At 50.6% G+C, this 27,730-nt stretch overlaps 9 protein-coding genes and 1 pseudogene across 10 annotated transcripts; 6 read left to right on the top strand and 4 right to left on the bottom strand.

The window, feature by feature from the left end:
* Positions 1-716: 716 nt before the first annotated feature.
* Positions 717-1,446, top strand: ARB_02142 (uncharacterized protein; the record flags this gene model as incomplete). Its single annotated transcript, XM_003011542.1, has 4 exons — positions 717-849; positions 942-974; positions 1,126-1,195; positions 1,257-1,446. 4 exons carry the CDS (start codon positions 717-719, stop codon positions 1,444-1,446), a joined length of 426 nt encoding a protein of 141 aa, XP_003011588.1.
* A 1,984-nt stretch (positions 1,447-3,430) lies between these two features.
* On the bottom strand, positions 3,431-5,304 carry ARB_02141 (uncharacterized protein; the record flags this gene model as incomplete). The annotated part of the gene is made up of 2 exons (XM_003011541.1): positions 3,431-4,945; positions 5,023-5,304. 2 exons carry the CDS (start codon positions 5,302-5,304, stop codon positions 3,431-3,433), a joined length of 1,797 nt encoding a protein of 598 aa, XP_003011587.1.
* Positions 5,305-6,018: 714 nt separating this feature from the next.
* ARB_02140 (uncharacterized protein) lies at positions 6,019-7,626 on the top strand (the record flags this gene model as incomplete). The annotated part of the gene is made up of 1 exon (XM_003011540.1): positions 6,019-7,626. The coding sequence occupies one exon, from the start codon at positions 6,019-6,021 to the stop codon at positions 7,624-7,626; it is 1,608 nt and encodes a 535-aa protein (XP_003011586.1).
* Positions 7,627-8,889: 1,263 nt separating this feature from the next.
* Positions 8,890-9,141, top strand: ARB_02139 (uncharacterized protein; the record flags this gene model as incomplete). The annotated part of the gene is made up of 1 exon (XM_003011539.1): positions 8,890-9,141. One exon carries the CDS (start codon positions 8,890-8,892, stop codon positions 9,139-9,141), a length of 252 nt encoding a protein of 83 aa, XP_003011585.1.
* A 69-nt stretch (positions 9,142-9,210) lies between these two features.
* On the top strand, positions 9,211-12,259 carry ARB_02138 (sodium P-type ATPase, putative; the record flags this gene model as incomplete). The annotated part of the gene is made up of 3 exons (XM_003011538.1): positions 9,211-9,467; positions 9,541-11,614; positions 11,678-12,259. 3 exons carry the CDS (start codon positions 9,211-9,213, stop codon positions 12,257-12,259), a joined length of 2,913 nt encoding a protein of 970 aa, XP_003011584.1.
* A 414-nt stretch (positions 12,260-12,673) lies between these two features.
* Positions 12,674-12,777, bottom strand: ARB_02137 (annotated as a pseudogene). The gene has a single exon. The product of its transcript is annotated as a tRNA-OTHER (tRNA).
* Positions 12,778-13,035: 258 nt separating this feature from the next.
* ARB_02136 (anaphase promoting complex subunit 10 (APC10), putative) lies at positions 13,036-14,238 on the top strand (the record flags this gene model as incomplete). The annotated part of the gene is made up of 2 exons (XM_003011537.1): positions 13,036-13,351; positions 13,421-14,238. 2 exons carry the CDS (start codon positions 13,036-13,038, stop codon positions 14,236-14,238), a joined length of 1,134 nt encoding a protein of 377 aa, XP_003011583.1.
* Positions 14,239-14,409: 171 nt separating this feature from the next.
* On the bottom strand, positions 14,410-15,780 carry ARB_02135 (3-isopropylmalate dehydrogenase; the record flags this gene model as incomplete). Its single annotated transcript, XM_003011536.1, has 4 exons — positions 14,410-14,642; positions 14,701-15,424; positions 15,497-15,565; positions 15,730-15,780. The coding sequence occupies 4 exons, from the start codon at positions 15,778-15,780 to the stop codon at positions 14,410-14,412; spliced, it is 1,077 nt and encodes a 358-aa protein (XP_003011582.1).
* Positions 15,781-20,457: 4,677 nt separating this feature from the next.
* ARB_02134 (uncharacterized protein) lies at positions 20,458-21,188 on the top strand (the record flags this gene model as incomplete). Its single annotated transcript, XM_003011535.1, has 2 exons — positions 20,458-20,654; positions 20,765-21,188. The coding sequence occupies 2 exons, from the start codon at positions 20,458-20,460 to the stop codon at positions 21,186-21,188; spliced, it is 621 nt and encodes a 206-aa protein (XP_003011581.1).
* An 835-nt stretch (positions 21,189-22,023) lies between these two features.
* Positions 22,024-25,835, bottom strand: ARB_02133 (uncharacterized protein; the record flags this gene model as incomplete). The annotated part of the gene is made up of 8 exons (XM_003011534.1): positions 22,024-22,362; positions 22,443-22,819; positions 22,887-23,199; positions 23,244-23,359; positions 23,451-23,623; positions 23,746-23,852; positions 23,957-25,707; positions 25,778-25,835. 8 exons carry the CDS (start codon positions 25,833-25,835, stop codon positions 22,024-22,026), a joined length of 3,234 nt encoding a protein of 1,077 aa, XP_003011580.1.
* Positions 25,836-27,730: the final 1,895 nt, after the last annotated feature.

Here is a 27,730-nt window from a genome sequence, read left to right as displayed (position 1 = left end):
TTTATCTACACTTGCTTCACTATCGACTCTCCATCTCTCTCTCTCTCTCTCTCTCTCTCTCTCTCTCCTTTGGTTTTACCCCTGAATCTTCCTCGTCGGCGTTTGATAGGTACTGGACGTTTCACGTGACTAGTTAGGGCTTTCTCGCCATGCCCTGAGTCTTGGCACGCACTCGAACTTTTTTACTTTTTTCTTTTCGACTTCAACTTCTGAACTTCATCAAGAACGACAAGAAACGCAGTCAGCTTCCTCAACTTCACCAGTTTATCACCTCGAGGTATGTGATGAGATCCTTTGCTTTGGTTTACTTGCTCGAAATGCCCTTTGGCTAGCCTGGGGAAATGCAATCATCGTGGTCGGGCCGGAGAGTGAGGCTCGGCTTCACGATGATACGCATTTCCTCTATGTACGGCACGGGCTGAAGAACCCTCTTCTGCTTCATCAATTGCTCTGAAAAACGAGTCGGTTGGCGAGTAGAAGTTATGAAAAGGGCACTCTTTGCGCTCGGAAAAGGCAGCTGAAGGCTAACTCGATCCATCCCGGTGTCTTTTTTATCTCCTCTCGCCTTGTCCGAGTCTAGTTTTTGCAGTTTTGCAGGACGGCAACGACAAACCGAGAGAAGATAAAAGAGAATTGGGAATTTCTGCATTAGATACCTCATCTCCAAAACAAATCCGTTTTCGATTTGAGAATCTCAGTTCTTCAATACCGCCAAAATGGTCAAGACTAGTGTTTTGAACGATGCGCTCAACGCCATCAACAACGCCGAGAAGGCCGGCAAGCGCCAGGTCCTCATCAGACCCAGCTCCAAGGTCATCGTCAAGTTCTTGTCCGTCATGCAGAAGCACGGTAAGCCACTACTACTTTTCCTTCTTTGCCTCAGCACTGTTTTCCCCCTGGATTTTTTCCCACCGTATCTCCCCTTTCGGGCTGATAACTAGGCGGTTGTTTCGATTTTAAACCCACTCTACAACGTCCGCCCTTTAAGTGTCCGATATATTGAAATATTCCATATTGGCGACGATCTTACAAGTTTCCTATCTTGCAAAGCTCGTCTTTGTTGCCCCATGATTTGCAACGTTTAATTCATCGTCACAGCACTTTACTAATTCCTCTTCTTTCCAGGCTACATTGGTGAATTCGAGGAAGTTGATGACCACCGTTCCGGCAAGATTGTCATCCAGCTCAACGGCCGGTATGCACCCAGACACACACCCTGGTGGGCTTTGTTGAATAAGCTACTAACAACTTTGCAGTCTCAACAAGACTGGTGTCATCTCTCCCCGCTACAACGTTCAGCTCCGCGAGCTCGAGAAGTGGGTTGTCCGTCTGCTCCCATCCCGTCAGTTCGGATACATTGTCCTCACCACCTCTGCTGGTATCATGGACCACGAGGAGGCTCGTCGCAAGCACGTTGCCGGAAAGATCATTGGTTTCTTCTACTAGATTCTGATCCTTACGGCCGATGACAAAAAAATAAAAAAGTGTTTAATGCACCGGACGGGGTATACCATGGCGTTCATTCTTCATTTGGCGGACTAAGCGGGCGCTATACATTCTATACTACGATGTAATGATGTATCCAGTTCTTCACGACGTTACCAATCTAAGCATTCTGCTTTTTGATTAGATAGTGAGAGACAATATTTGCACTCATCTAGATCTCGAATGCCATGGTTATTCCTTGTCTAACCCGTCTGCCACCTCTTTGTAATGTCTATCTTTAATGTCTGCATGTCTATTGGGTATCTATACTCAAAGTTTAGTAGCTGCTCCAGGAATATCATCCCTTGACCCGGAGTCCTCCACCACTCCTGATGAGGGCATTGAATTGAAATCCTCTTCGCCATGGAAGTGCCTAGAGTGATAATCCGTTAGCAATGGGTTTAATGTCAGCGTAAATTGGAGCACATACCATCCCCTTTCAGCCCCGTTACTGAGGTATTTGCATTCCCCATTCACCACACAATTCCAACCGCCCCCAACACCATTACCACCACGCCAGCTAGGCGCAACCGTACCAGACACCGGGTTGGATTCATCACTGCTCCTACTTCCCAGTGAACGCCGCTTAAAGGTACTCATCCCCGCTGTGTACACTTTAAAGTCATCCGTAGACGAATCCTCCGGCATGTTCCCCGTCAGCGCCCGCCCCATGGCTATCAATGGCGCGGCATGTCCACATATGATAATCGCATGACTTTCCCGGGCCTTTTCCGGGTGCGTTCGTTCGTACTCCTGTATCTCACGATCTACGTCGGCTATTATAGCGTCCAGGGCCGTTGCAACTCGGTCGTGAAGTTGTGCTATTGTCTCCCCGCTTGGGTTGGGGTATACGTGCGCGGTATACGATGGATCAATAAGGGAAGGGAATAGAGGGTCCAGGTCCTTAATTAATGCTGGTGATGGGTGTGTGAAGAAGGATGAGTATCCAAACCATTCCCTACAGCAAACATCAGTAACTGCATTGACATATTGATGGACAGCGCATACCCAAGCCCATTCTCCACCCTCACACGCAAATCAACATTTTCCTCCTTCTCGAATTCCCTCAGAGCCTCTACCGTCGGTTGAATGGTCTGTAAACAGCGGTAGAATGGACTGCTATATATCCGGCATGGTTTTGGCTGGAACCCTGCGCTGCTCACGTACGATGCAAGTTCGTGCGACTGTCTCACGCCGGGCCCAGTCAGAGTCGGGTCGACGGGTATTCCGGTCGGAGTAGGGTAATGCGCATGGTAAGTCCCTGTGGATAGATCTATGGACCAGTTCAGACGAAGCTGGGTTGGTTTCGGCTGTTAGGAACGAAGCCAGAGAATTAGGTATAGCAAAGGAACTAGACTTACGCCATGTCTCGTTAGATAGATAGTGTCTAGGGGCATTTGAGGCTGGAGTATTATCAAATAGGAGATGTCGTCCTTTACTGATTCTATATCCGTTACTTTTGAACGGCCTGTAGCGCTTTCATGGGGGAAACATTGAGGAAGGAAAGGAAAAGGATCTTCCGCCGATTTGAATCTCAACTGCCGAGGCCCACCGAAGCTACCAAAGTTAACTAAGTGGTTGACAAAGACAAAAGCTACGGAGTACTATGGAGAACGTTGTAAGATGTCAAAGATGGATTCTTGATTGTCTATGAACTGAATCATTTACAATTTAAATTTGGAGGAACAGCTATGCTCCAGGATGAAAAGGAAATCCGATGCCAGAACGCTGTGGAAGGGTATAAACACTATTTGAAAGGGGAAAGCCGTGACTTGCACCAAGGAAAATGAACACCAAAGCCAAGTTATCAAAGGACAAGGCCATTAAATGAAAGAAAATGGGAGCAACAAAGTGCATCAAAGGGGGAAGTGAATGCAGAATTCTAATAATACTGGGGTTGATGTTGGGTTTATGAAAAGGGGGAACATGGGCCACGAGCTGGTAGCTAGGTCTGGATTGCCTCGACCTCTCCACCATTGGCTTGCTCGCCAGTCGCATTTGGTTCCGCAGGTGCACTAGCATCAGGGTTCTGTTGCTGAGCAGCTTGCTCTCGGTTTTCCTGCTCAGCACGCCGTTCATTCTCACGAAAAGCGTTGATTCCCTGCAGGTCCACAATCTGTCGCTCGCTCACTCCAGGAATGAAAGACGAGAAGAAAAGAACAATTCCTCGCGCAAGTGTCCTATGTCTTTGCAACAAATCCGTAATATAGTTGGGGCCCGCATTTTGTCTTGGACGATGTGGCTGGGGTGGACCAGGGTCAGCTGGTAGTAGGTCGTGGATATGATCTTCAAGAGGGATGAAGATTGCTCTTCGGATATGATGAGGGATTTCGACTTCCGAGAGACAAGCCCAAGCAATAGAAAGGACAACGAGGAAGAGACGGAGCCAAGTCCCAGAGTCACTCAAAATATAGCAGAAGAAATAAAGACGGACGAACAGCCAAGTTGCCCGGATGGCTCGGACAAGCGTAGAGCCTCTGACAATTAAGCGGCGTCGGCGAACTAGCATACCAGGAATGTTCAGAGGTCGTTGAGTGGTAGTAGTGGCTTGTGGGAGATTGTTGTACGCCATAGCCAGTGCATTCTGCTGTACAGTTGGCTGAATGGTAGGTTGAAATGCTGGATGTGAGAATGAGTGCATGGCTCCTGTCAAATTTGCGGATGCCACCCGACCATGAACCGCAGGAATTAAGACAGCCTCGTACCTCGTTGGAGAGGCTAACAAATATGCAGGGTGGCGACGATTAAATGCTGTCGATGGAGATGCGAAGCCTGTTGTTTGACCAGAATGAATGTGCGGGTTACGAGCGTAGTATTGGCGGAGCTGCTCTGAACGCGAACTCAGCATTGACAAACGGGCGAGCCATCCCCGTAGTACCGGAACATTATGATTGGGAGCGTCAAATAGTCTCATCAGCTGGTCCCGGACCACTGATATCTCGTCCTCTCTCGGAATAGGGCCTCTTGGTAGCCGCGACTCCATCGAAATGATTTCTGTTGCTATCTGCATTACTTGGTAAGGCATGCTGTTCATGCGGTTTGGATCTGATGATCCTCCTGACGGCTGGCCATTCGCGGTGCCAGGTACATGTAAGCGGCTTCCTGGCGCCCCATTGGAGGATGAGTCTTGCTGTTGTGGGAATTGATACGATATTGATGGCCGCATATATGGGGGCGGGAAGTCTTCTTGAAGTATCAAACCCCCGTCTGGAGGGGGGTAAACATCTAAAGTTCCACGGTCATCCGCGCCCTCCGATGCTCCATCCTGTTGCGTTGTTGCAACATTAGTAGATGCTGAATCGTTCCCCTGCTGGCTATACTGCTCAGACAACAGTCTCTCCCGCATAGCTTGGGTAGTGCGATATAATTCTCTTACGGCTGCGACGGAAGCTTCGCTAGGTGGAGGAATGGCGGGGGCCACCGGAGGAGGCAAAACAAGGTGCATCGAGTATTCAAGGGGCTAGATCGGTCAGTGAAAGAGTTAGCTAGAGCTTACACGAAATGAAGGGAGGTAGATATGAAAGGGACCAAACGTACATCAGAGGGCTCAAAAATGCGCCCTAGAGTCTGGCTATTGTCTGATAAACATCTCCCTCGGTAGATAAGCCGTTGATTTTGAGGAAGCGGCCTGGATGGCAGCTCTTCCATAATTTTGGACTTCACCTCTAGTATTGTAGTAGAAAGAGGGAGGTCGTTAAACGTGAGGCGCTGCTGGGAGTCAAATGAGGGCGAGAGAATGTGCACCACAACTGGCTGGTCATGGCTATCAGCGGGATCAGAGCCTTGTCCCAGGCCTGACATTGAGGTATTCGATGTCATCCTGACTCAAACGAGTGAAAAAGCGCTATCAACAAGCTATTTTGTATAGCAGCCAGATAAGACAAGTGTTCAGCCTCGGCGTGATATCACAAGCCTAGTACAGAAACAACCCCGCGTAGTGTCAGGATAAGTGCATAGTAACGCTATATCACAGTCTTCCTAGCGTATAGGATAGGCGTATCTAGAATGTGATTGAAGGTCCGGATGCTTGCTGCTGTAGAATCCTAGCGCGCTAGCAGTGAGAGAAGAAGCAGATCACAAACGTCACCCGGCGATTGGACAGATAAGCTACAGCTCGTGTGCTTAGCTGGCAGTAGCTAATATCACAGCTAAGAAGCAGAAATATTAGAAGTAATAAGCTGAGACTGATGCACTTGGGCTATCAATCTGCAGCATGAAGTGTGAAAAAGAATGAAGTTGAAGCTGAAAAACAACCAGAAAGAAGTTAAGAAGTCGTGAATTTCCCGATCGGGCAAAGGAAGACAGCGGAGGTGGAAGAAAGATCTTCCGTGATATTAGTCAGCTGAATTTCAGTTCGATATCAAAAAGTGAAAGAAAAGCAACGAAAGAAGTGAGAGGAAGTTGAATAGATATCCTTGGAGAAGAAGAAGAAATAACAGAAAACGAGACAAAGTAAACTGCAGAAAGAGAGAGCCCCTTTCACATTGAGGACAGGGAAGCAGTTTATGGGGGCTGGAACTGGCGGGAGGGACAATGTTTAGGCGCATTCCCAGGGCCGGGGCCAGTCTCCGGCAGGGCTCAAGCGATGTCTTTACATATGGATTTACAGGAACCAGAGGCGGTAGGAGATGCCAATCAATCTCACGGCGCAATTTCTCATCATCCAAACATTGGAGAAGCCAGGAGTCCGGAAAGGAGGAAAAGGAGTCGTTCCGGTCACGGCTGGGAGCTGCACTCCGCAAGACCAAGATCGAATGGTATCCTATCCCCGTCGGCCTTGGAGTTGCATTTCTCGGGCTTGCGCAGTTCTACAAGTCTAGCCAGGCCGAGAAACAGAAGATGTTGATGGAGACGGAGCGCGGGGAGCGGCCTCAGGAGGTTGTTCCGCGACAGCGAGTTCGTCCTACAGGTCCATGGCAGGTCCAGGTCATGTCTACGCTGCCATTGAAGCTAGTTTCTCGCATATGGGGCCGATTTAACGAGCTTGTCCTGCCGTATCCCCTTCGAGTACCGGGATTTAAGCTGTATTCCTGGATATTCGGAGTGAATCTGGACGAAGTTGAAGAGTCTGATCTTCATGTATACCCAAACTTAGCGTCATTTTTTTACCGGAGACTAAAGCCAGGCGTTCGGCCTTTGGACCCCAACCCGTCCGCACTCCTCTCACCTTCTGATGGACGAATCCTTCAGTTTGGGATGATTGAGCGTGGGGAAGTCGAGCAGGTCAAAGGGATGACATACAGCCTGGAGGCGCTACTGGGTCTGGGGACTGTGAGCCCAGACTCGGAACCCGTTCATCCAAGTACGCGGCCCATGCATAAAGTCGACGACGACACCGACCCCGAGAATGTAGCTGCAGACCAAGAGTTTGCTAAAATGAACGGACTGAGCTATACACTGCCTACTCTCCTCTCTGGATCCACAAAACATGACGTCAGCAAGGACGGATCAATGGATGTATCGATGGAATCCAGCTCTACTTCTGAAGAGAAAGTGAAGGCAGATCTGGCAAAGGGAGAGCCGGCCTGGTATTCGCCGAGACCAACCTCAAACCGAGCACTGTACTATGTCGTGATATACCTCGCACCAGGAGACTACCATAGATTCCACTCGCCAGCGTCTTGGGTCGTCGAAAGCCGGCGCCATTTCGCAGGCGAACTATACTCAGTATCCCCATACCTTCAGCGCACTTTAGCGGGTCTTTTCACTCTTAACGAACGAGTCGTGCTATTGGGTCGCTGGCGTTGGGGGTTTTTCAGCTTTACTCCAGTTGGCGCAACCAACGTCGGGTCAATTAAGATTAACTTTGACGCCGAACTTCGCACCAACAGCCTTACAACCGACACTGCCGCTGATCGACAGGCAGCGCTTGCAGCCCAACGAGGCGAGCCCTACTCCGGCTACACCGAAGCAACGTACGGACACGCGAGCAAGACGCTCCGTGGCCATGCCTTACAGCGTGGAGAGGAGATGGGCGGCTTCCAGCTCGGTAGCTCGATAGTCCTAGTGTTCGAAGCGCCGATGGGCAGCCGTCAGAGCTTCGACGTTTCGTGGACTGGTGAACGGGAAGGCGGGTGGCAGTGGCATATCAAAAAGGGGCAGCGGATAAAGTACGGTGAGGCATTGGGTGAAGTTGTTTAAGACATGTTTGTGCATCTAACCTTCATTGTGTGTATACTATCAGCGAGTTTGGCGGTGTTTTCTTTACCTGTTGGACGCAGGAACTGTAGAATAGCCATCCACCATCGTCGTCATCATCTTTCTGCTCTGCTTCAACCTCTTAATACTCCGTATGTTCTATCTTTTCGTCCCCAGACCGTCCAACGCCTGCCTCGGCCCGCTTAGTCATTGGATCGGCCTTGGCGTCCGCTACATCAAAGAAAAATTTGTTACTTCAAGTTACTTTTGGTGACTCCGCCGTTATTATTTTAGTGTCAACATCGATCAACTCACGGTCAGCCGAATAATGGTACGGAGAACTGGGGCTCTGGCTCGAGACCACCAATAAAGTGAGTCACCTGAAGGCCCTCCAGAGCCAACGTCTGTGGATGATTCCGCTGCCCTCCGCAATCACAGCAACCAGCGTGTCTGCCCGCGTATCGCAGTTCCTTGCCTGAAAAACCAGTCCATCCCCTCGCAGGATCCTGAAACCTTACAGCTCCACGGCCATAGGACATCTATCCTTGCGTGCCGGGTGCCGTCGGAATATGAGCTGCAATTCCGCTTCACGTTATGGCTAGAAACAGCCACCCGACCAGAAGAGTCCACAGTTCCTGCAGAGCAAACCTCTAATTTGCTTTGAGATCCCGATTGCCAAGGGTACGTCACCACAGTGGCCAAGGAGGCCCTTGGCAGGTCTTCCGCCCATGGGTCAACCTTGCCACCAGGCTCGATGCTCTTTCGCTGCAGAGCGGAACTGTGGGGAAGGCGGAGGTCGTATCTGGCAGATTTGGATCTGGACATAGGGCGAGGATGTTTAGCGAACTGTGGGCGGACGCTTGGCGGGTCTATGCTGATTCGACGCTGGGCTTTTTCGGAATCTCTACTACTATGGAATCATGCTTCCAAGCATGGTCAGTTTGGCTCCAAGACAACCTTTGGAACATATTGTGGGTATGAAGGAGGCGAGGCACCTTTTCTCCGGATGAAATGGTGACCTGCATCAAAGACCGTACCGCAAGATTTAAGAAGTCAATGAACCCCCCCCCCTTGCAGTGTTTTCATTCCGGGCCGTCATCTATTTACACATCACTGGTACCTCTCTCGTTCATTAAGGAGAGCAGTTGGATCCTTGATTCTTTGGACTTCTGGATATAGCCTTCTATAGTCTAGATAGGACTCGAAAAGGAATCAACATATATTTTGCCAGTTTCACTCTTTTACCACAAATCACTATCTGCGGCCATGGGAGAAAAATCTCCTGCGTCCGGCCCCGTGTCTCTCTCCCATCCAGCGCACTGCCTTACAGCAGAGGCAGCAACCCGGGAACTAGCCACCAATGCCGACGATGGCCTTACCGCGCATGAAGCTAAGGCTCGCCTGGAGAAATATGGACAGAACAAGCTCGATGACGGAGAAGGCGTCTCGGTCATCAAGATCCTTATCCGTCAAATTGCAAACGCCATGATGCTAGTTAAGCGGCCCATTTCATTCTGACCCCTTTAACCCCCCTTTATCAATAAGAACTTTGTTTGTCTGATCCAGTTCTTGGAGTAGGTCCTTATCATGGCCATGGCTGTGAGTTTCGGAATTCAATCTTGGATTGAAGGCGGCGTCATTGCTGCTGTCATCATTTTGAACATCGTTGTCGGATTCTTCCAGGAGTATGCTGCTGAGAAGACTATGGATTCACTTCGTTCTTTGAGTTCGCCCACCGGAACTGTTTCTAGAGACGGGCAGACCATCGTTATCCCGTCAATTGACATTGTTCCTGGTGATATGATTGAGCTTAAAACGGGTGACACAGTCCCAGCTGACCTTCGGTACGTCATCTCTGGTTTACCCCAATAAAACTTGTATCTCGCTTCTCATAGCTAACAATTTAATGCTCGATAGACTTGTTGAAGCGGTAAACTTCGAAACCGACGAGGCTCTCCTAACTGGAGAATCCCTCCCTGTCCAGAAAGATTGTGACATGGTCTTCAAGGAAGATGTTGGCCCAGGAGATAGATTGAACATTGCCTATAGTTCATCTACTGTGACCCGTGGCCGGGCCCGTGGTGTCGTTATAGCTACCGGAATGAACACCGAGATTGGCTCAATTGCCGCGGCTCTGAGGGCATCGGATAGCAAGCGTCGACCAGTCAAGCGTGGACCCAGCGGAGAAACGAAGAAACGATGGTACGTGCAGGCCTGGGCTCTGACCAGTACGGATGCCGTGGGAAGATTCCTTGGAGTCAATGTTGGAACTCCCTTGCAACGAAAGCTCTCGAAGCTAGCTCTGATCCTGTTCGGAGTAGCTGTGCTGTTTGCCATTATTGTGATGAGTGCGAACAAATGGAGCAGTAACAACGAAGTTATCATCTACGCAGTTGCTACAGGTCTTAGTATGATTCCTGCCTGTCTAGTGGTGGTGTTGACAATCACCATGGCTGTTGGCACGAAGAGAATGGTTGAGAGGCACGTTATTGTTCGGAAGCTTGATTCCCTCGAAGCTCTGGGTGCAGTGACAAACATCTGCTCTGACAAGACCGGCACACTTACCCAGGGCAAAATGGTTGCGAAGAAGGCCTGGATCCCGTCAATTGGAACATACTCTGTTGGTACTTCGAACGAGCCATTCAATCCCGAAATTGGAGAAATCAGCCTTGATGAACTGCCACCGGTCAAGATGGACGAGGAAAAGCTCGCACCACCTAGTCATCCTGATGAACTGCTCAAGGGCAGCCCTCAGCTGGAGGAATTTCTTAATGTCGCTTCCATGGCTAATCTCTCGCATGTCTACCGGTCTGAAAGTGAAGGGAACGAGTGGCATGCCAGAGGCGAACCCACCGAGATTGCTATACAGGTCTTTGCATCGAGATTCAACTGGAACAGGGACAGATGGGTGAAAGGCGAGGGAGCAATCTGGCACCAGAAAGCCGAGTTCCCATTCGACTCCGACGTGAAGAAGATGTCAGTTATTTTCCGCAAACTTAGCGAGTCGGAGGATAAAGAGATGGTTTTCACCAAGGGAGCGGTCGAACGTATTATCGATTCCTGCACGTCTGTTATTTTGGATGCAGCTCAAGGCCCAGTGCCGATGACTGATGAGATCCGCAATGACATACTTGAGAACATGGAGGCATTAGCGAAACTTGGTCTGCGTGTCCTTGCGCTTGCCAGTCGGCCATATTCTCCTGCTGATAATGCCCTTGAAGGCGCTGATATCAGTCGTGAAGATGTCGAAAGGGACTTGCAATTCTGTGGCTTGATCGGACTTTATGACCCCCCTCGTCCTGAGACAGCAGGTGCAATTGCGGAATGTTACAAGGCAGGAATTTCAGTACACATGGTTACTGGTGATCATCCGGGAACAGCTCGTGCTATCGCAGCACAGGTTGGAATCATTCCTTCGGATCTGAGCATGGTTGCAAAGGATGTTGCCGACGCAATGGTCATGACAGCAAGCCAGTTTGACAAGCTATCTGAGGAGGAAATTGACCATCTGCCAACTCTTCCATTGGTTATTGCTCGATGTGCACCACACACCAAAGTCCGTATGATCAAGGCTCTTCACAGACGAGGCAAGTTCGCAGCCATGACCGGTGATGGTGTCAATGACTCTCCGTCGTTGAAGCATGCAGACGTCGGTATTGCAATGGGCCAGAGCGGTTCGGATGTGGCCAAGGATGCCTCGGATATCGTTCTGACGGATGACAACTTTGCATCCATCCTTAACGCTGTCGAAGAAGGCCGTCGTATCTTTGATAACATCCAGAAGTTTGTGTTGCATCTGCTTGCAGAGAATATTGCACAGGCCTGCACTTTGCTTATTGGATTGGCCTTCAAGGACAACGATAACCAGTCTGTCTTCCCACTGGCTCCAGTAGAAATCCTGTGGATCATCATGATCACGTCCGGAATGCCTGATATGGGTCTTGGAATGGAGATTGCGGCCCCTGATATCATGGACAGACCACCACAAAGCGTAAGTTCTCCTTAGTCTTCCCATCAAGTAGACGACATCCGCTAACAGCTGATCTGTATATAGAAACAAGGAATCTTCACATGGGAGATTATCGTGGATATTGTTGCCTACGGACTCTGGATGTCAGCACTCTGTCTGTCTGCCTTTTCTCTAGTGACGTATGGCTTCGGAGACGGCAACCTGGGCACGCACTGCAACCGAGACTACACCCCCGAGTGCGACACCGTTTTCCGGGCTCGAGCCACGACCTTCGTCTGTCTGACCTGGTTCGCCCTCTTCCTGGCCTGGGAGATGGTCAATCTCCGCCGCAGCTTCTTCCGCATGCAGCCTGGCTCCAAGCTGTACTTCACACAGTGGATGCACGACGTCTGGCGCAACCAGTTCCTCTTCTGGGCCATCATGGCAGGTTTCATTACTATCTTCCCGCTGCTGTACATCCCTGTGATCAACCACAGCGTCTTCAGACATACCGGCATCACCTGGGAATGGGGAATTGTGTTTATTGAGTCTTTGCTTTTCTTCCTTGGTGTCGAGGCCTGGAAATGGGGGAAGAGAATCTTCTTCCGCCGCCAGGCACGCCTCAATGCGGCATCTGACACCAAAGAGATGTCTCGAGTCCGAGGAGCTAACTCGGCAGAAGAATAACGCTGACTGTGAAGGGGGTGAAGTGGAGAGTGGGTGTGTGCGTGGAGATGTGTTTTGAGGTTGGAGGAGTGGTAGTTGAAGTTGACCCATGTTCCATCAGGCGTCAAAGTCCGTAGAACTGGTCAACTTATGCCAGAAAATCATATTGAGGTAAGTAATAGAGGGATATCGAGTGGTATAAATTGAAAGATGCCGCTGGGGGGATTCGCATGTAGGGTCTTCTTTCTAGTTGATACCCAGTTCATAGTGTTCATAGCCAAAAATGCCATGTTCAATATATTCATGACCACCTATCTATCCACCACACACATGCGCGCGCACTAGCCACTTTCATTGCCAGCAGAAAAGAAGCAAAGGAGTAAATAATCCTGTCATCCTGATTAAAATAAAAAAAAAATAAGAAATAAAAAAATAAGCCCAACGCGGGGCTCGAACCCGCAGCCTTGTGATGGCCAACCGTTATAAACTTGCTATAAGAGTATAAGAGTCACACGCTCTACCGATTGAGCTAGCCGGGCTGACTTTGATGTAAGGCGGGGGCCAACAGCTCGTTTTGAGTAGGTGGCGGGTGGAAGGAGGGCGAAAGTTGATATCAGGATTGACGATGTTGCGATAGCAGAGACAGGACAAACATTGCGGCCTCGGTGGGAGGATTGCACAGCTACGGCCTCCCGGAACATGAGAGACGATGCCAGATGGGTTCATCAAGACGCGATCGAGCAGCCGGTTCACTCTGATACCCTCGTTTTTTTGCTTGATTGAATAGTTAGCTCTCGATGCCACGACGCACCACCCACTACGCGCCGACCTTTCCCTCAGGCGACGGCGCCTCTGTCTCAACAGCGAGAGTCCCCCAACTTCTACCGTCGTATACGCCGCAGCAGAGACCCCGTGGGCAGCAGCCTGTCACTCCAGGATCAGACCCTGAGGACGAGTTAGGCGGAGACGAAGAGGCGGGTGAGGGACTTGGAGGGGAAGAGGACCAGGACGAAGCGGAGGAAGAAGAGGAAGAGGAAGAAGAGCAAGAGGACGACGATGATGAAGGGGAGCAAGATGATTTAGAGGCTGTTGAAGGCCAGAGCTATGAAGAGGGTGTGTTCTGGATTATCATTCTTCTCTTCTTCTTTTGGAATAGACAATGCTGACCATTTTCTTCTCCAGATCTAGAGGAAGAAAAGGACTCTTCAGCGCCTATACCGCCTAATCTCCGTGAAATATCATCTCTCGCATCGTGGACAGTCTCGACATACAAGCCTGGCAGCGGCGTGGCTGCTCTCCGCCACCCTTCTCCAAACCAGTTCTGGCAGTCTGACGGACCGCAACCACATACTCTCTCCCTACACTTCTTCAAGCGCGTCTCCATTGTCCGGATACGCGTGTACCTAGACTTCGAACTCGACGAGAGCTATACCCCTACAAAGATGGTCTTTCTGGCTGGCATGGGTGGGAACGATCTAGTTGAATTTGCTACGTGGCAAGGAGAGACGCCCTGTGGATGGGTGGACATAAACCTCGAGGGAGTCGGAGGCAGGCATCAGAAGATAGGCAAGCTGTCCGCACGGGAGGAACGGCGCAAGGCAGCGAAGTCTAAGTCTAAGGCGACTAGCGGTTCTGAGGACAGCGATGTTTCTGCTGCCGAAGACGAAGACGACAGTGATAACCTTACCCCTGATCTGCTCCAAGATGACGATGACGATGATGACGACCCGTCAGACGGTAACGTCTTGAAGCTGATGGTGCTGCAGGTCAAAGTATGTGAGAATCACCAGAACGGCAAAGACACGCATGTTCGCGGGTTCCAGGTCTTTGCTCGAGATGACAAGTACTATGCCCGCATGGGCAGGGGTGATAATGGCCAGAAACTGCTCCATCATGATCTCGGGGCAGGCGTCTTGCACTCTGACGAAGCTGAGCTAGAAGCCGAGAATGCTCCCAAATTTGACGAGGAAGACTGGATGATGGAGCCAGAGCTAAGATGATCGTCCCAACAAAAATTATCCGGATCCGTTATGCCTACATCCACACAAAACATTGAATTTATTGATACCCCCCTTTTTTTCTTCATTAGTACTTGTATAGTCTAGATAAGCATGAATTCAAACCCATTCAGGAGACATTATCTATTCTTTTGGTTTTAAGAGAGACTACAATTACGCGAGTAGCTTCTCAACCTCTGCGGCAACCGCATCTCCAACTTCCTTGGTGGTGGCCTTTCCGCCGATATCACCGGTCTTGACTCCGGACTCGATTATATTTCGGACCGCAGTTTCAATTATCTTGGCCTCCTCGGGTAGGTTGAGGGAATATTGAAGCATCATTGCCACAGACAGTATCATGGCAACGGGGTTAACAATGCCTTTCCCAGCGATATCCGGTGCGGATCCTAGTTGCACCAGCTATTAGCTTGTTCAACTGTAACTGCAAGAAAAGAATATACATACCATGAATAGGCTCGTATATGCCGCTGACCTTGGTCCTGCCGTCAGGGATACCATTCAAACTGGCACTGGGCAACAATCCCAGCGATCCAGGGATAACGCTGGCCTCGTCGCTGATGATATCCCCGAACAGGTTGCTAGTAACAACAATACCGTTCAGAGCACGAGGGTTCTTCACCATCAACATGGCAGCGCTATCAATTAGATGATGGCCATACTTCAGTTGCGGGAACTCCTTATCCATCACCTCCGTGACCACCTTCCTCCAAAGACGACTGGTAGCCAACACATTGGCCTTGTCCAAGCTCCACACAGGCAGTGGCGGGTCATGCTGAAGAGCCAAGTGAGCAGCCAGACGAACAACCCGCTCGATTTCAGCCCTCGAATAGGGCTCGGTATCACACGCGGTTCCATCTCCGTTATCTTCTCTTCGTTCGCCAAAGTAGATGCCTCCCGTGAGTTCGCGAATGATGTTGAAATCAACGTTCCGACATACCTCTGCCTTGAGAGGGGAGATATCAACTAGCGAAGGCGCTGCAAAGTTGCATGGACGTAAGTTGCCGAATGTCCCCATTTCCTTGCGCAGGCGGAGAATTCCTTGCTCGGGACGGACTGTGCCAGTGCCCCATTTGGGGCCACCAACAGCTCCGAGCAGCACGGCATCGGCATTCTTAGCTGCTGTAAGAGCTTCGTCTGTAAGGGCCGTTCCGGCTGCATCAATTGAGGCCTAGAATCATGTAACTGTTAGCTAGGGATTCCTCCAAAACATGGCATATGTTGATTGTTAGTCACAACTCACTCCTCCTAGTAGATGGTCCTGGAAGGTGAACTGTATCTCAGGTCTCTTCTTCTCCACAGCTTTCAGAACCTTTGTCCGTCACGTTAGTATGGCAAGCTACTTCAGTGCTTCTTCTTTTCTTCTTCTTCCTCCTCCTCCTGCAGACTCGAGGTACACACCTTTATGCCCTCTGCAGCAACCTGTATAACAACCATTAGCTAACCCTGCCACCCACTTGTTATGCGGAGACGTACCTCTGGCCCGCAGCAGTCCCCAGCGAAGACAACAATATTATACTTGCCCATGATGCTCCTGTGGTGACTGGTAAAATGACGATTATAGTGTAAAACGCGGGTTAGATGCTGCCTCCCGCCGCGATGTATGGACTGAAATATCTATGTGACAGTTCCTCTTACCTTTTATATGGATTGTTGATGATGATGTCCAAGCTTCCCTTGAAGCTTTATCCCACCTGAGTCCGACCTCGGCTGTCCCGCTCCGACCATCGGCCCGCGGCTCAACCTGAGTTTGCACTGTTTGCATCACCTTGCTCGGATTAGTAATAGACTTTAGGACTTTCAATGTCACGCATATCATTGGTGGAATTGCACTTTTCTCGGTATAAACTGGTTATTGACGATGACTCCACATTAACCAGGCCATAATTGCTTAGTCATTGAGTTTCAATCACGGGGCCTACTTATACTGTATTGTCCTCATTAGTCAGCATTACAACCTCCTTCCATCCTCACTTCATCACAATAAACCGATGGACCTGATGCAGTGGAAAAGCTGTGAGTTTCAATTAAAACACATTATATATGGAGTATGGTTATTCAATATGTGGTCTAATCAATCAGATTGATAACGAAGAACCTCCATGCATACGAAGACTCCAACACAGCCTCTCTTTTGGTGGAGAACAACCTGCATTCCAGCATCTTGCTGATCAATCTTGTTGCCAATAATACATCGACAATATGGCCACACCGAAAGAGAAGCAAAGGCGATGTCTCACTGAAGCTTCGTATAGTACGTAGTTACCTCGTGTTGAAGGGAGATAGATATAAGAGACGAAGGCCACAACCTCTCAGAGAACTTCCATCTTCGATGTAAAGCCTCCAGCGGATATTTTCGTACTCCAGGCGGTTCTCCCTGCTACATTATTCTACTGCCGAACCCAACATGCGTTTCACCGCTACTATCGGGGCTGTTATCGTCGGCTTCTGCGCTACCACAGCCCTTGGTGGACAGGTAGCAAATACCCCCCCTGGCTTATTAATCATGTCAACTAACTGTTCCTACCCCCTGATGTAACCAAAGATGACTGGCTTCCCTGCCCCTGAGTACCATGGCGAACCGGTGGAAGTTGAATACACGGAGAACAAGTGTGCATTCTTCAATGGGATTCAAATCCGGTATTTTCACCACAATTTTAAATGTCCGAGGACGAAGACACGAGGAACCTCGGGAGCTAACCTCTAGTCTGCATATAGATCCGTCCAGACTCCAGGGCAAGATAGTTGCGTCTTCTATGAGTGAGTTTTCCTCTTGGAAGTCCTTATTCTGTGCTAACTTATTGAGTTAGACTACCCGAGTGTGAAGGACCGGCTGTCATAGGGGCGGGGAACACTCCGGATTTCCCATTCTCCATCAGAAGCTTCGTATGCCATAAGAAGCAGTAGACACATGCATTATATACTCCGATACTTATCCTCGGAACCTACCTTCCAGGATGAGGTGCAAATGTGTGGCTAGTGGTTAGTTCCTGTGATATGTGAACCGGTTTATATGGTCTTCTTTTGCAGGTTTTGCTGTCTGAGTGCCATCATACGATGCCAAGAATAAATCGACTAGGCTGTTGTTTTGATCTATCAGGTATTCCGGAAGCCTCAGATAGTGAATACCATCGCCACCGCCGCTTCACTTTCCTTCCTTTCCTTTTCTTTACAAAATCTCTGCCAGATTTCTTCCCCTCTCTCTCCCTTCTCTTTTGCTACTTGTTTTTTCTTGCTATTATCAAACCGCTGGGCCAAAAGGAGAAGTCCCTTATTGGCTGCAGAGAGAGTCGCCATATATCATATATACTATGTTAAAATCACAGGCTGTGCAATAACAAGAGGAGTCCGACCCGCATGCGAAAGCGGGTTGCATCTCGGAGTACATCTACTGGTTCAAGTTTCTCCTTCCATCAACCGATACTAAGTTACTCGGGAGGGTTATCTTCGTCTCCAACCTATTGAAGCGTCGTCAGATGGGAAATCCCTAAAACTCGGGTTCTACTGGCTAGATAAGCGTCAAACCGAGCGCTCTGCTGAGATGGTCGACCTGATGGATAGTGTGTATATATATGATTCACCGCTATCAAGGAGGTGATTGAGCATGGTGGAGATGTGAACGCAAAGTCCCATTGGCGGTATGATAAAGCGGCAGAGCAAATCACTGCATTGAGTGGCTCAATATTGAAGATCATGATCTCGAGTCATTCCTCTGTTCTGGATATGCATCTACTATGATAAACCTTGGGGGAAAGAAGATACAAGCATTGCATTCTAGGGTGAAGATGCACAAGCAGATCCAGCGGTGCTGGAGAATCATGACATCATAACACCGTCCTATATAACTATATGTGCAGGCTTTGTTGTATTATTATATAACTATATAAATGGCATTTCTGTCTGTCAGGTTAAAAATAACACGAATGGACAGGGTTAAATGGCAAGCGTGTGGAGAATACTCCGTCAATTGCATTGCATAACATGTAGGAATCTCAGTTCCCCGGGCAGGATTTAGAGAAGGAAGAGAGTGAGTGAGAGTGTGAGAGAGAGAAAAAAGAAAGCAAACTCAACCGCGGCTTTACTCCCGTATGGTGGGATGGCTGGGCTTCTTCTAGGCCTTCTCCGAGGACCGTAGGGCTCTCTGCGGCCCAGAAACAAGAAACCAGCGAGGATCCGTGAGTGAGTTAAGAAACTGGGGGGCCAGCGCGGCAGTTTTATCATATTCCCATGAAGGTTGAGCCCACGGTCCGCGACCCGTCCGCAGCAAACTAGCGAGTTTAGCCCGGGCATGATTGTCTTACTGTCAAGCAGCAGAGGAGGACCAAGCGACGCCCAAGCGACCTGCCTGCGCACTGCTGTTGGTCACTAGCGGCCGTTAGCCCAAACCCCGGCCCTGCAGGAGATGCAAAGGCGCTGCGCATCGTGTGATCTGCCCCCCGGCTGATACATATAACTATGTACGCCGTACGTTATGCTTCATGGCAGTCGACTACCGGGGTTGTTGGGAGTCCAAGTTAAGGCTCAAGTTTGACGGCACATACGTGGCCGAAGCCAGCTAACGCAGCTGATTCCAGCCTTCTTTGCTCCCCGAGACGACGGCTGGCCTTGGTGTTGGCTCGTTATCAATCCTTCAGGGGGCAGGATTTCACCCCCTATATGTACTCCTTACTCCGTACTCCGTACCATAACTAGATGACACGGAGTACTGTAGAGTACCCTCGCCCTGGCCCTGGGAAGTCCGTCTATAGGCTGCCAGGGCAAAAAAATCTAAGGAATAGTTAGCCACCTATCCGTGAGCTCGTTGAGTTAACCAACCTGACTAGTTAGCGAGCTCGAAGGGCCGGCTGGAGGGAAGCCAGATCGCGGCCTTGGCTGGCTAGCTCGCTCTCGTTTGCAGCCACGGCTTGCGTTCTCGTTCGCTGTATACACGCTTTGTTAACGTATATATATATCGGTGGGCTAGCTGCTGCCATGGCCCTTTTCAGTGGCTGCTTACCTGTTTTTCATGCTGGGGATTCTTCTTTTTTTTTCCCGCAGGTGTCTGTCTGGCTGCGATTGTCACCGCGAGGTCGGACGAGGGGATCCTGGTTTCGTAGTAGTTATTTAACTATTATAACTAACTAATGGCGCCGGCGGACGAGAATCAGCATCATATAGAAGTAGACGAGGTTCGGCTTTTTTTTTTTTTTTTTTTTTTCCTCCTTTCGCTCGCCCGGTCGTTCGTTTGCTGCGTGAGAGCCTGCAGTGCAGTACGCTGGCCGTGGAGTCGCGGGTTGGACTGACTGAATCTTGCTGTACGACCAGGCCGCAGAGATGGACGACGAGGCCTACGCAGACAACGACGAGTATGTATATATAACCCCCTAGTGTATATATATATATATATATATATATATACATATATACATATATATGTGTGTATGAGATTAAAGCTGACTGTCGGAGGGCAGGTCGACGCTGTCAACCTCGCTGTCGTCCAGCATTCTCGCGTACCGCATGGAGAACGGCCGGCGATATCATGCATACAAGGCCGGCAGTGAGTGTCCCCCTTTTTGTTCATCGATGAAAGTAATTCATGTATACAGACAGTGCTGACAGTCCAGGCTATCCGTTTCCCAACGATGAAGTGAGTCCTTTGCTGTGGCCTGTTGACGCACTCACACTCAGTGTGCTAACCTTGTCGTCTGTCCATAGTTAGAGAACGACCGGCTAGGCGAGTATCTCTCTCTCTCTCTCTCCCTCTCGAGTGTACGTCTGCTAACGGTGCGATGGCAGATATGCAGCATGCAGTCTTCCTCCGGTCGCTGGACGGCAGGCTGTGCCTAAGTCCAATTAAGCAAGATATCCAGAATGTGCTGGACGTTGGTATGTGCCGTCCAAACCAAACTCTTAGAGAGGGAGGGCTTCGAGATGTGTATTAACAGCCAGCATATAGGCACTGGAACCGGCGTCTGGGCCCTTGACTTTGGTATGTTCAGCCCCTAATTAACTGACTACCGCCTGGCTATCCACTTTGAAGCCGGGCTGTTTATCTGTTCAATAAGACGGATGCTGATATAGACCTGGCCCCGTAGCCGATGAGCATCCCTCTGCACAGGTGTGTATATACTCCGTACATACATACCTTATCCCAGGCTTTTCTGCATCAACTCACGCCTTTCTAGATCATCGGTACAGATCTGTCACCGATCCAGCCGAGTCTGTATGTACTTCATCGTCTCTGTGGTGGGTGCCCAGGTGTCCATTAACAGGTATAACTACAGGGTCCCTCCAAACCTCAGCTTCCTGATAGACGACGCAGAAGCAGAGTGGCAGTTCCATCAAAAATTCGACCTGGTCCACGGCCGGATGATGACTGGCTCCCTCAAGGACTGGGACCGCTTCTATACCCAATGCTACGAGTGAGCAGCCCAACCAACACACCTCACCTCACCTCACCTCACCTCCCTGCATATACTAGTTACTCGCCCCTAAGTTAGTTGCTAAAATGTTTCCACTCAACTCAAAACAGTAACATTACCCCAGGCGGATATGTTGAGATGCAAGATATCTGCCTCCCGCTGAGGGCCGACGACGGCACACTAACGGCAGACCACGCCCTGGACAAATGGTCGCGGCTATGTCTGGAAGCCTGCGAGAAGCTCGAGAGGCCGCTTGACGTGGCGAAGAGCCACAAGAGCCGCATGGAGGCAGCTGGCTTCGTGGACGTGGTGGAGGTGGTGCACAAGTGGCCGCAGAACTCATGGGCAAAGGACCCCAAGCTGAAGGAGATCGGCAACTGGACGATGACGAACATGCTGGAGGGTCTGCAGGCGCTGACCATAGGGCCGTTTACGAGGGGACTGGGCTGGAGTTTGGAGCAGGTCGAGGCGTTTTTGATAGACGTGCGGAATGACGTCAAGAACAGGAAATTGCATGTTTACTGGCCGATGTAAGTCATTCTCTTGTATATCTCTATCTCTAGAGGACTTGATCTAACGGCTGCAGGTACTTTGTATATGGCCGCAAGCCGGAGAGTGAAAAGAAGAGATGATTCTAATGAGCTGGAGTTCTTTTTTTTTTTTTTTTTTCTTTTTTTTTTTTTTTTTTTGTCGTTTTTTGCATAATTGTTACGGCCCTAGTCAGCTATTTTTTTTGGTTTTTTTTTTTTTTTAATCTCTATAAAAACACGGAGACTTAATCATAGAAATACCAGCATATTTAATCTGATGGTTTTACGATTAATACTATACTATAGTTCCCTACGAGACAGATGCGTTGAAACAGTGATAGATTGCAAAATGCGAGACATGATACATAGCACATCAGCTCGGCACCGGTTCCTAGTCCTCGACCCTATCCTAGGGGCTCTAATGCTATTAATACAAAAAATCATAAACAGGAAGGGAAGTGTGATAGAAGATCGTTATCAACGGTAAAAGTAGAAGATAAGGGGGTGAAGTGAATAAAAGAAGATATCACAGAGAAGAAGAAAGAAGAAAAAAGTAGAACCAGACAAAAGAGAATAGAAGTGAATGGTAAAACAAATAACAAGTAACAGAGAACAGAACAGAATAGAACAGAACATAGGACTTGAGTGTGAGCAGTAAGTATAGATAGAGCATTTTTTTTCCGACCAGCATGAAAACTCCATGAGATGATTAAGTGTGGTAAGGGGGTGAATAATGCAGCAAAAAGGGGGGACTTTGATATAACTAAGTAGGTATATGCTATATCAGCAGCCATGTTGATGGATTAAGGGAAGCGTTAAAAGTAGTAGGTATGAGGCAATCACTTTGCGATGCCTAGCTTGCGCCGTCTGGCAATGTCTCCCTCTGCCAACCACCGGCTGGCCTTGACCATCTGAACAATGTTAATGAACTGCTTTCCGGCCATGATGGGAGCCGAGATGCCCGTCAGCACCCACGGCCAGAAGCTGTCCATCTTGTTTGCGCGGGCCATCTCGAGGGCTCCGGCGCTCCACGGGTTGGCAAAGAGGGTGGTCGGATGGGCCACGGGGACCGCACTGGGCTGCAGCAGGGAGGGCGAGAGGGTCGGCGAGGAGAACGAAAGCAAGTACAATCCGATGAAGAACATTTCGTTCATGGCGCAGAAAGTGAACAGGACGGCCTGCAAACAAAACTGATTAGCAAATCCAAACGCAAAACAATCTACCCACGCAGAAGCAAATATCAAACGTCAACACGCACTTTATTGTTGTAGTACTGGTACAAGATCCAGCTGCGGCTCGAATCGATCTTCTTATGGCTCTGGTTGGAACCGCCCATGGTCAGGGTAGCGTACATGTGCATGTAGTGGCTGGTCAGGTCGAGGGAGATCAGGCCCTGGAAGAGGATGGCCCAGCGAGGCCAGGCGGAGCTGAGGAAGACCAGCAGGCAGGCGGTGGTGCAGCGGTCGGTGACCATGTCGAGCACGGCGCCGAAGGTGGTGGATTGGTTGTAGACGCGGGCAGCGTAGCCGTCGAGCCCGTCGAGCAGGCAGGAGACGCTGTACAGGGCCGAGCATGTTCGGGGGTGAAGGGGCATGTAGTAGAGCGAGGCGGTTGCGAGGACAATACGGATGTATCCTACCCACAGTCAGTATACAGTATATAATCCACGATACCATCAGAGTAATGTCGTTTAGAGGCCTACCGATGATGTTGGGCCAGAAGAGGAAGATGTTCTCCTTCTCGCTGTGCTGGCCGTCCCGCGGCGGCGACCTCTTGCGCCTGGCACTGCCGTTCATCTTGGGCGACTCAGCCGAGCCGTTCTTGGAGCCGTTGCTGTGGCCGTTGGCGAGAGAGTCGGAGTGCTCGTCGTCGCCCTGAGCCTGAGCCTGAGCCTGAGCCTGCTGGGCGGCCTTTTGTCGCCTTGTGCGAGCGGACATGTCGCGTGTGATGGTGATGGCGATAGTCGGTGGTATGAAGCCAGCCAGCAGCCAGCAAACGACGAAGACGAAGATGGTCTAAGAGAAGCTGGCCTCGAGGAAGAGCAGGAGTCTGTTCTCACTGTCTTATCTTTGGTCTCTGCTGTCTCTGTCGCTGTGTTTGTGCCCGTCTTTGAGGTCGTTGGCTGATTGATTGATGCCTGCAGGCTTTTTTGCTGGAGTATTTTTTTTTCTGGGTCTGGAGATGGAGGCTGCGGCTCGACCGGGAGGAACTTGGCGGATCAGCGAGGACTAGCGAGAGCAGGAAGGCGAGTATGGAGTCTGGAGACCGAAGACGTGGACGTTGACGTGGATGGTGATGGTGATGGTGATGGTGATGCTGGTGGTGATGTTGATTGTAGTGGTGATAGTGGTTGTTGTTGTAGTTTGTAGTAGAGGAGCCAGGCTGAGGATCAATATTTGGTCAATCCAGGCGAATCGAATTGAATAGAATGCAAGTTTGCTAATCGACGAGACGGAAGAGAATATTTACTGGCCAGTCGATATATACAGACAGAAGAGTATAAGGAGCAGTCTATGGAGTATACGGAGTACAGATGGTATATGCAGGCAGTCATAACAAACGAAACCAATATCGAAGCAGGACAATTGAATGCTATCAAAGGCCATGGAATATAAATAATCATCTCCTTCGCTTCCTCGGATCGGCAGCGTCTCTGCTCCTCCACTCCCTGGCCTCCTTGGTGGCCAGGCTCCCCAGGCCGCCCTCCTGGCGCCGCTCCCATCCCCCCAGCCGCACCACCAGACAGGTCGCATTGTCCCCGTCGGAAGACACCTCGGTCGCAAAGGCCACGACGTCTCGCGCGCCCTGGTCAGGCGTCTTGGCCTCCTTGACGATGTCGACGACTTCCTGGTCGCTCAGGGTGCCGCTGACGCCGTCGCTCATGAGCACGAGAAACGAGTACTCGGCCGGCCGCATGTCGATGCGTCGCAGCTCGGGCTCGGCAGAGACGCCGATGCGTTTGCTCGTGAGGTCGCCAAAGGCCCGCGTGTTGGCCAGGCCGGACATGCGTTCCTCGCCGAACGAGTCGGTCACGAAGGTCGCGGCGTAGCGCTGCAGGCGGGCGCTCTCCACGGGCGAGGACGGGTGGTGGTCGGTCGTGAGCGGGATCGGGTGGCCTGTTGCCGTCGAGCAGAGCAGGATGCGGGTGTCGCCTATGTGCGAGACGAGCAGCGAAGAGGGAGCGTCCGGGTGCCAGAAGGGGGTGGGCGTGGGCGTCGATATCATGGCGATGCTGCCGGTGCTGCCGCCCTTGAAGGTCTTATGGTGGCGGTGGTGAGGTGTGCGGCCACTACCACCGGGCATGTTGTCGTCGCGGTATCGGTTGGGCTGGTGCAGGATGTCATATTCGTTGAGAGGCTTCTCGGGGCTGGTCGGGATGGGCTGTTTGGAGTCGCCCTTGGAGACCTGCTCGGAGACGAAGTCCAAGTCGGCGCGCAGAAAGGCGTACTCGACCACTTCTTCGATGGAGACGCCCGACCGGACGCTGACCCGGATGTCCTCCCCTTCAGCATCGGGTTCGGCGTGCTTGATGGTGGTGCCGTGATGATCGTCACCGTCGCCGTCGCCGTCGCCAGTCGGTTCGGCCCCGGCGTAGGAGAAGTGCAGCGGCTGGAAACGTCGAAAGTAGCCGCCCACCAGGTCCCGCCAGTCCGCGACGAGCTTCTTCTCCATGGCGCCGATGCGTTCTCTGTTCGCCTTCTGGAGGATCGGCAGGTCCCCCTGCACCGCGTGGCTGCGCTGCTTGTCATCCGTAGAAGAATACGTAGTGATAGACCCGGGAGAGACGCCGTACTTGACCTCGCCCACGCGCTCTCGATGGCGGACGGCTCTGTTGGTCAGCCGCTGGCTCTCGACGCACTTTGACAGCGCCGACTCCATGCCGAACTCGACGGCCGTCTGCTGGATGTAGCCATGCAGCCTGTCCCGCAGGAACTCGCTGCACTCCGTCCCGCCGTGGCCGTCGAACACGCCAAAGTAGAACACCTGGGGGTCTCCCGTAGCGTTGTCAGCTGCTTTATTACCTTCCCCGGCCGCCTGCTGGCCGACCGTGACGGATAAGGGAGCCCGGCGTGCAAAGGCCGGCAGGTCGATGACGCCGGCCTGGTAGGTGTCTTCGTTGGTCGGGCGGGAGCCACGCACATGCGAGACGCCGAAGTGGTGCTTTGCACTGCGCAGGGGGATGCGGACGACGGTTGTCTCGCGGCCGATGGCGAGCCCTGGAGAGGCCGGGGAGATGGTGGCCGTCGTTCGTGAGCCTGCGACGGTGGACGAGGCGGCGTGCGGGACAGAGGCGGAGCGCGGGAGGTGGTGCTGCGGGCCGACAGAGGCGCGGGAGTCGGGATGCAGCGAGGAGGTCGGCAGATGCGTGACGAAGTAGTCGTGGAAATGGCGGCGGGCAGTGCGAGATGTCGATGTAGATGTAGATGCTGATGTAGATGTCGATGTCGATGTTGGTGATCCTGGCGATCCTGAGTCTCCGGAAGTCGAGGTTGCGTATCTGCGCAGGAAGACCGAGATGAAGGCTGCAATAACACACAACCACTATTATTAGCCCATGATCTGGTCCTCAGAAGAAGAAGAAGATAGTCCTACTGTAGCTGTCGGCGAGGGTCCAGCCCTGGATGCGCACCCGCTTGACGGCCGCGCTCATTTGTGATGTCTGAGTCTGGATATCAAGATGTTTCAACAACAGCAGTCAACAGCAACGACGGCCAACAGCAAGACTCAAGACTCAAGACTCAGACAAGACTTCAAGCAACAGCTGGCCTCATCGTCTTCTGTCCGAAGAAAAGCGGCTGATACGAAGCGAGCAACGAGAATCCCGACTGATCCTTGCAGCCGCGAGAGGCTTCTCCACGTGTGTGGCCGGGTCAGGCTGGCTGAGGCATCTTCGGAGTCGATCTGAGATGAAGATGAGAAGATGAAGATGAAGAAGATGAAGAAGAGATGAAGAGAAGAAGAAGAAGATATCAAACAGGAGATGCCTCAGAAGACAACGCGGAGCCCAACAGTCTTGATAACACGAGCCCAGAAGTCGCCAGCCGCAGTTTGTGTTGAGCCGGACTTATTTTATTCCTGCATGCGTTCATCGGGCTGATAACAGACAGACTTCTATTGCTCTGTTTATTTAAGAGTATTTGAATTATGGCCATTGAGTGGTACAGACTATCGAAGGCTGATTCTTTATTTCAATAAAGCTAGACACAAGGCAATATATATCAAATAAGCTGCGGAATTCGACCAAGAGTTAAATTGGAATACACATATTGTATAATCGCCGTCATCCGAATATCACTTAACCTATGCTATCATGTTTACCACCGCAGTCGCCATCCCCATGCCCATGACCATCCAGATCCAGGTACCAGTCATTGCTCGGTGGCCAAGGGCTACGTTGGGTTTGGCAGTTGCTTTCGTTGCTTTCGGTCCGCCTGTAGTTGATCCCGGACGAGATGCCAGCAGCAGCAGCCGCGACAAGGAGGAATGTAGCTCTCATGTTCGATATCAAGATATGGATCTGTGTATGAAGCTATGTGTGATCCAGTAAATTTGCCGGGTTGCTGGACAGACATCTCAATTTTATAGCACTGAGACCGCTGCCAGGCTCTCTCCTGCCATGCATATCTATATCACCCAGAGTAAGGGTTCATGAAACCCGGAGTAAGAATAACCTCGTTATACAGAGAGAGCATGGGGCATCCTCTAGAGCTAAGATGGGTATCAAAAGGCTCTGACCTGCTGACACTTTGCAGAACTACTTAACAGTTACGGAGTCATTAAGTAGAGCTGCAGCTGAGTAGTTAAAACCAACTACTCCGGAGAGATAGATGCAGAAGATTGCTCTACCATGGCCGAGCGAAATGTAGAGCCCTGGATGGCTGAATTGATATCAAGCTTGCACAGGATAAAAAGCCGCCGGAAGGTTACTAGCTTGCCAGGTGAGCGGAAGCTAGAACCAGGCGAGCTGCCACCTTTGTTACCCATCCAACGCCAGCTTTAACTAGCGCCCGCCAGGAACCAGGGAACCGGAGTAGACAGGGCGCAGTGATATCGTCATCCAGGGCAAGGTAAATAATACCATCTAATGCACTGATGTTTGTTTGCATTGAAGCCCTGATGAAACTGTCAGCTTATGCTTATCTTGACGAGCAGAAGGATCACCACAGAACGCTACCTCGTATCCGATTAGCTACCATCGCCCTCTTATACGGAGTGCTACTTGTCGACTCAGTACGGAGTGAAGACCAGCAAGATAATTGCATAAAAAGAGAGAGAGAGAGAGAAAGACGAAGTTGAAGTTGAAGAAAAAGAAGAAAAAGAAGAAAAAGTTGAAGTCGAGATGTTGATTTCCTCATTGGGAAAGGGTAGGGAAGATTACTAAGCAGACGAATTGGGACTAGCGTAGGTTACGCTGCTGTATTAGCATTACACAGGACAACTGTGTTAGCCAATAGGATGCCGTCAATACGAGGACGTCTGTAATAAATTACTCCCTCCCAAAAAGGAAATCTGAACTTCATCTTCAACTTCTTCAACTTTAGGATT

The sequence above is a fragment of the Trichophyton benhamiae genome, assembly GCF_000151125.1.
Source record: "Trichophyton benhamiae CBS 112371 chromosome Unknown Abenha-G-c-31b08.f1, whole genome shotgun sequence".
NCBI lineage: Eukaryota > Fungi > Ascomycota > Eurotiomycetes > Onygenales > Arthrodermataceae > Trichophyton > Trichophyton benhamiae.
The sequence above is the reverse complement of the archived record's forward strand: the minus strand, read 5'-3'. Positions and strand labels throughout refer to the sequence as shown.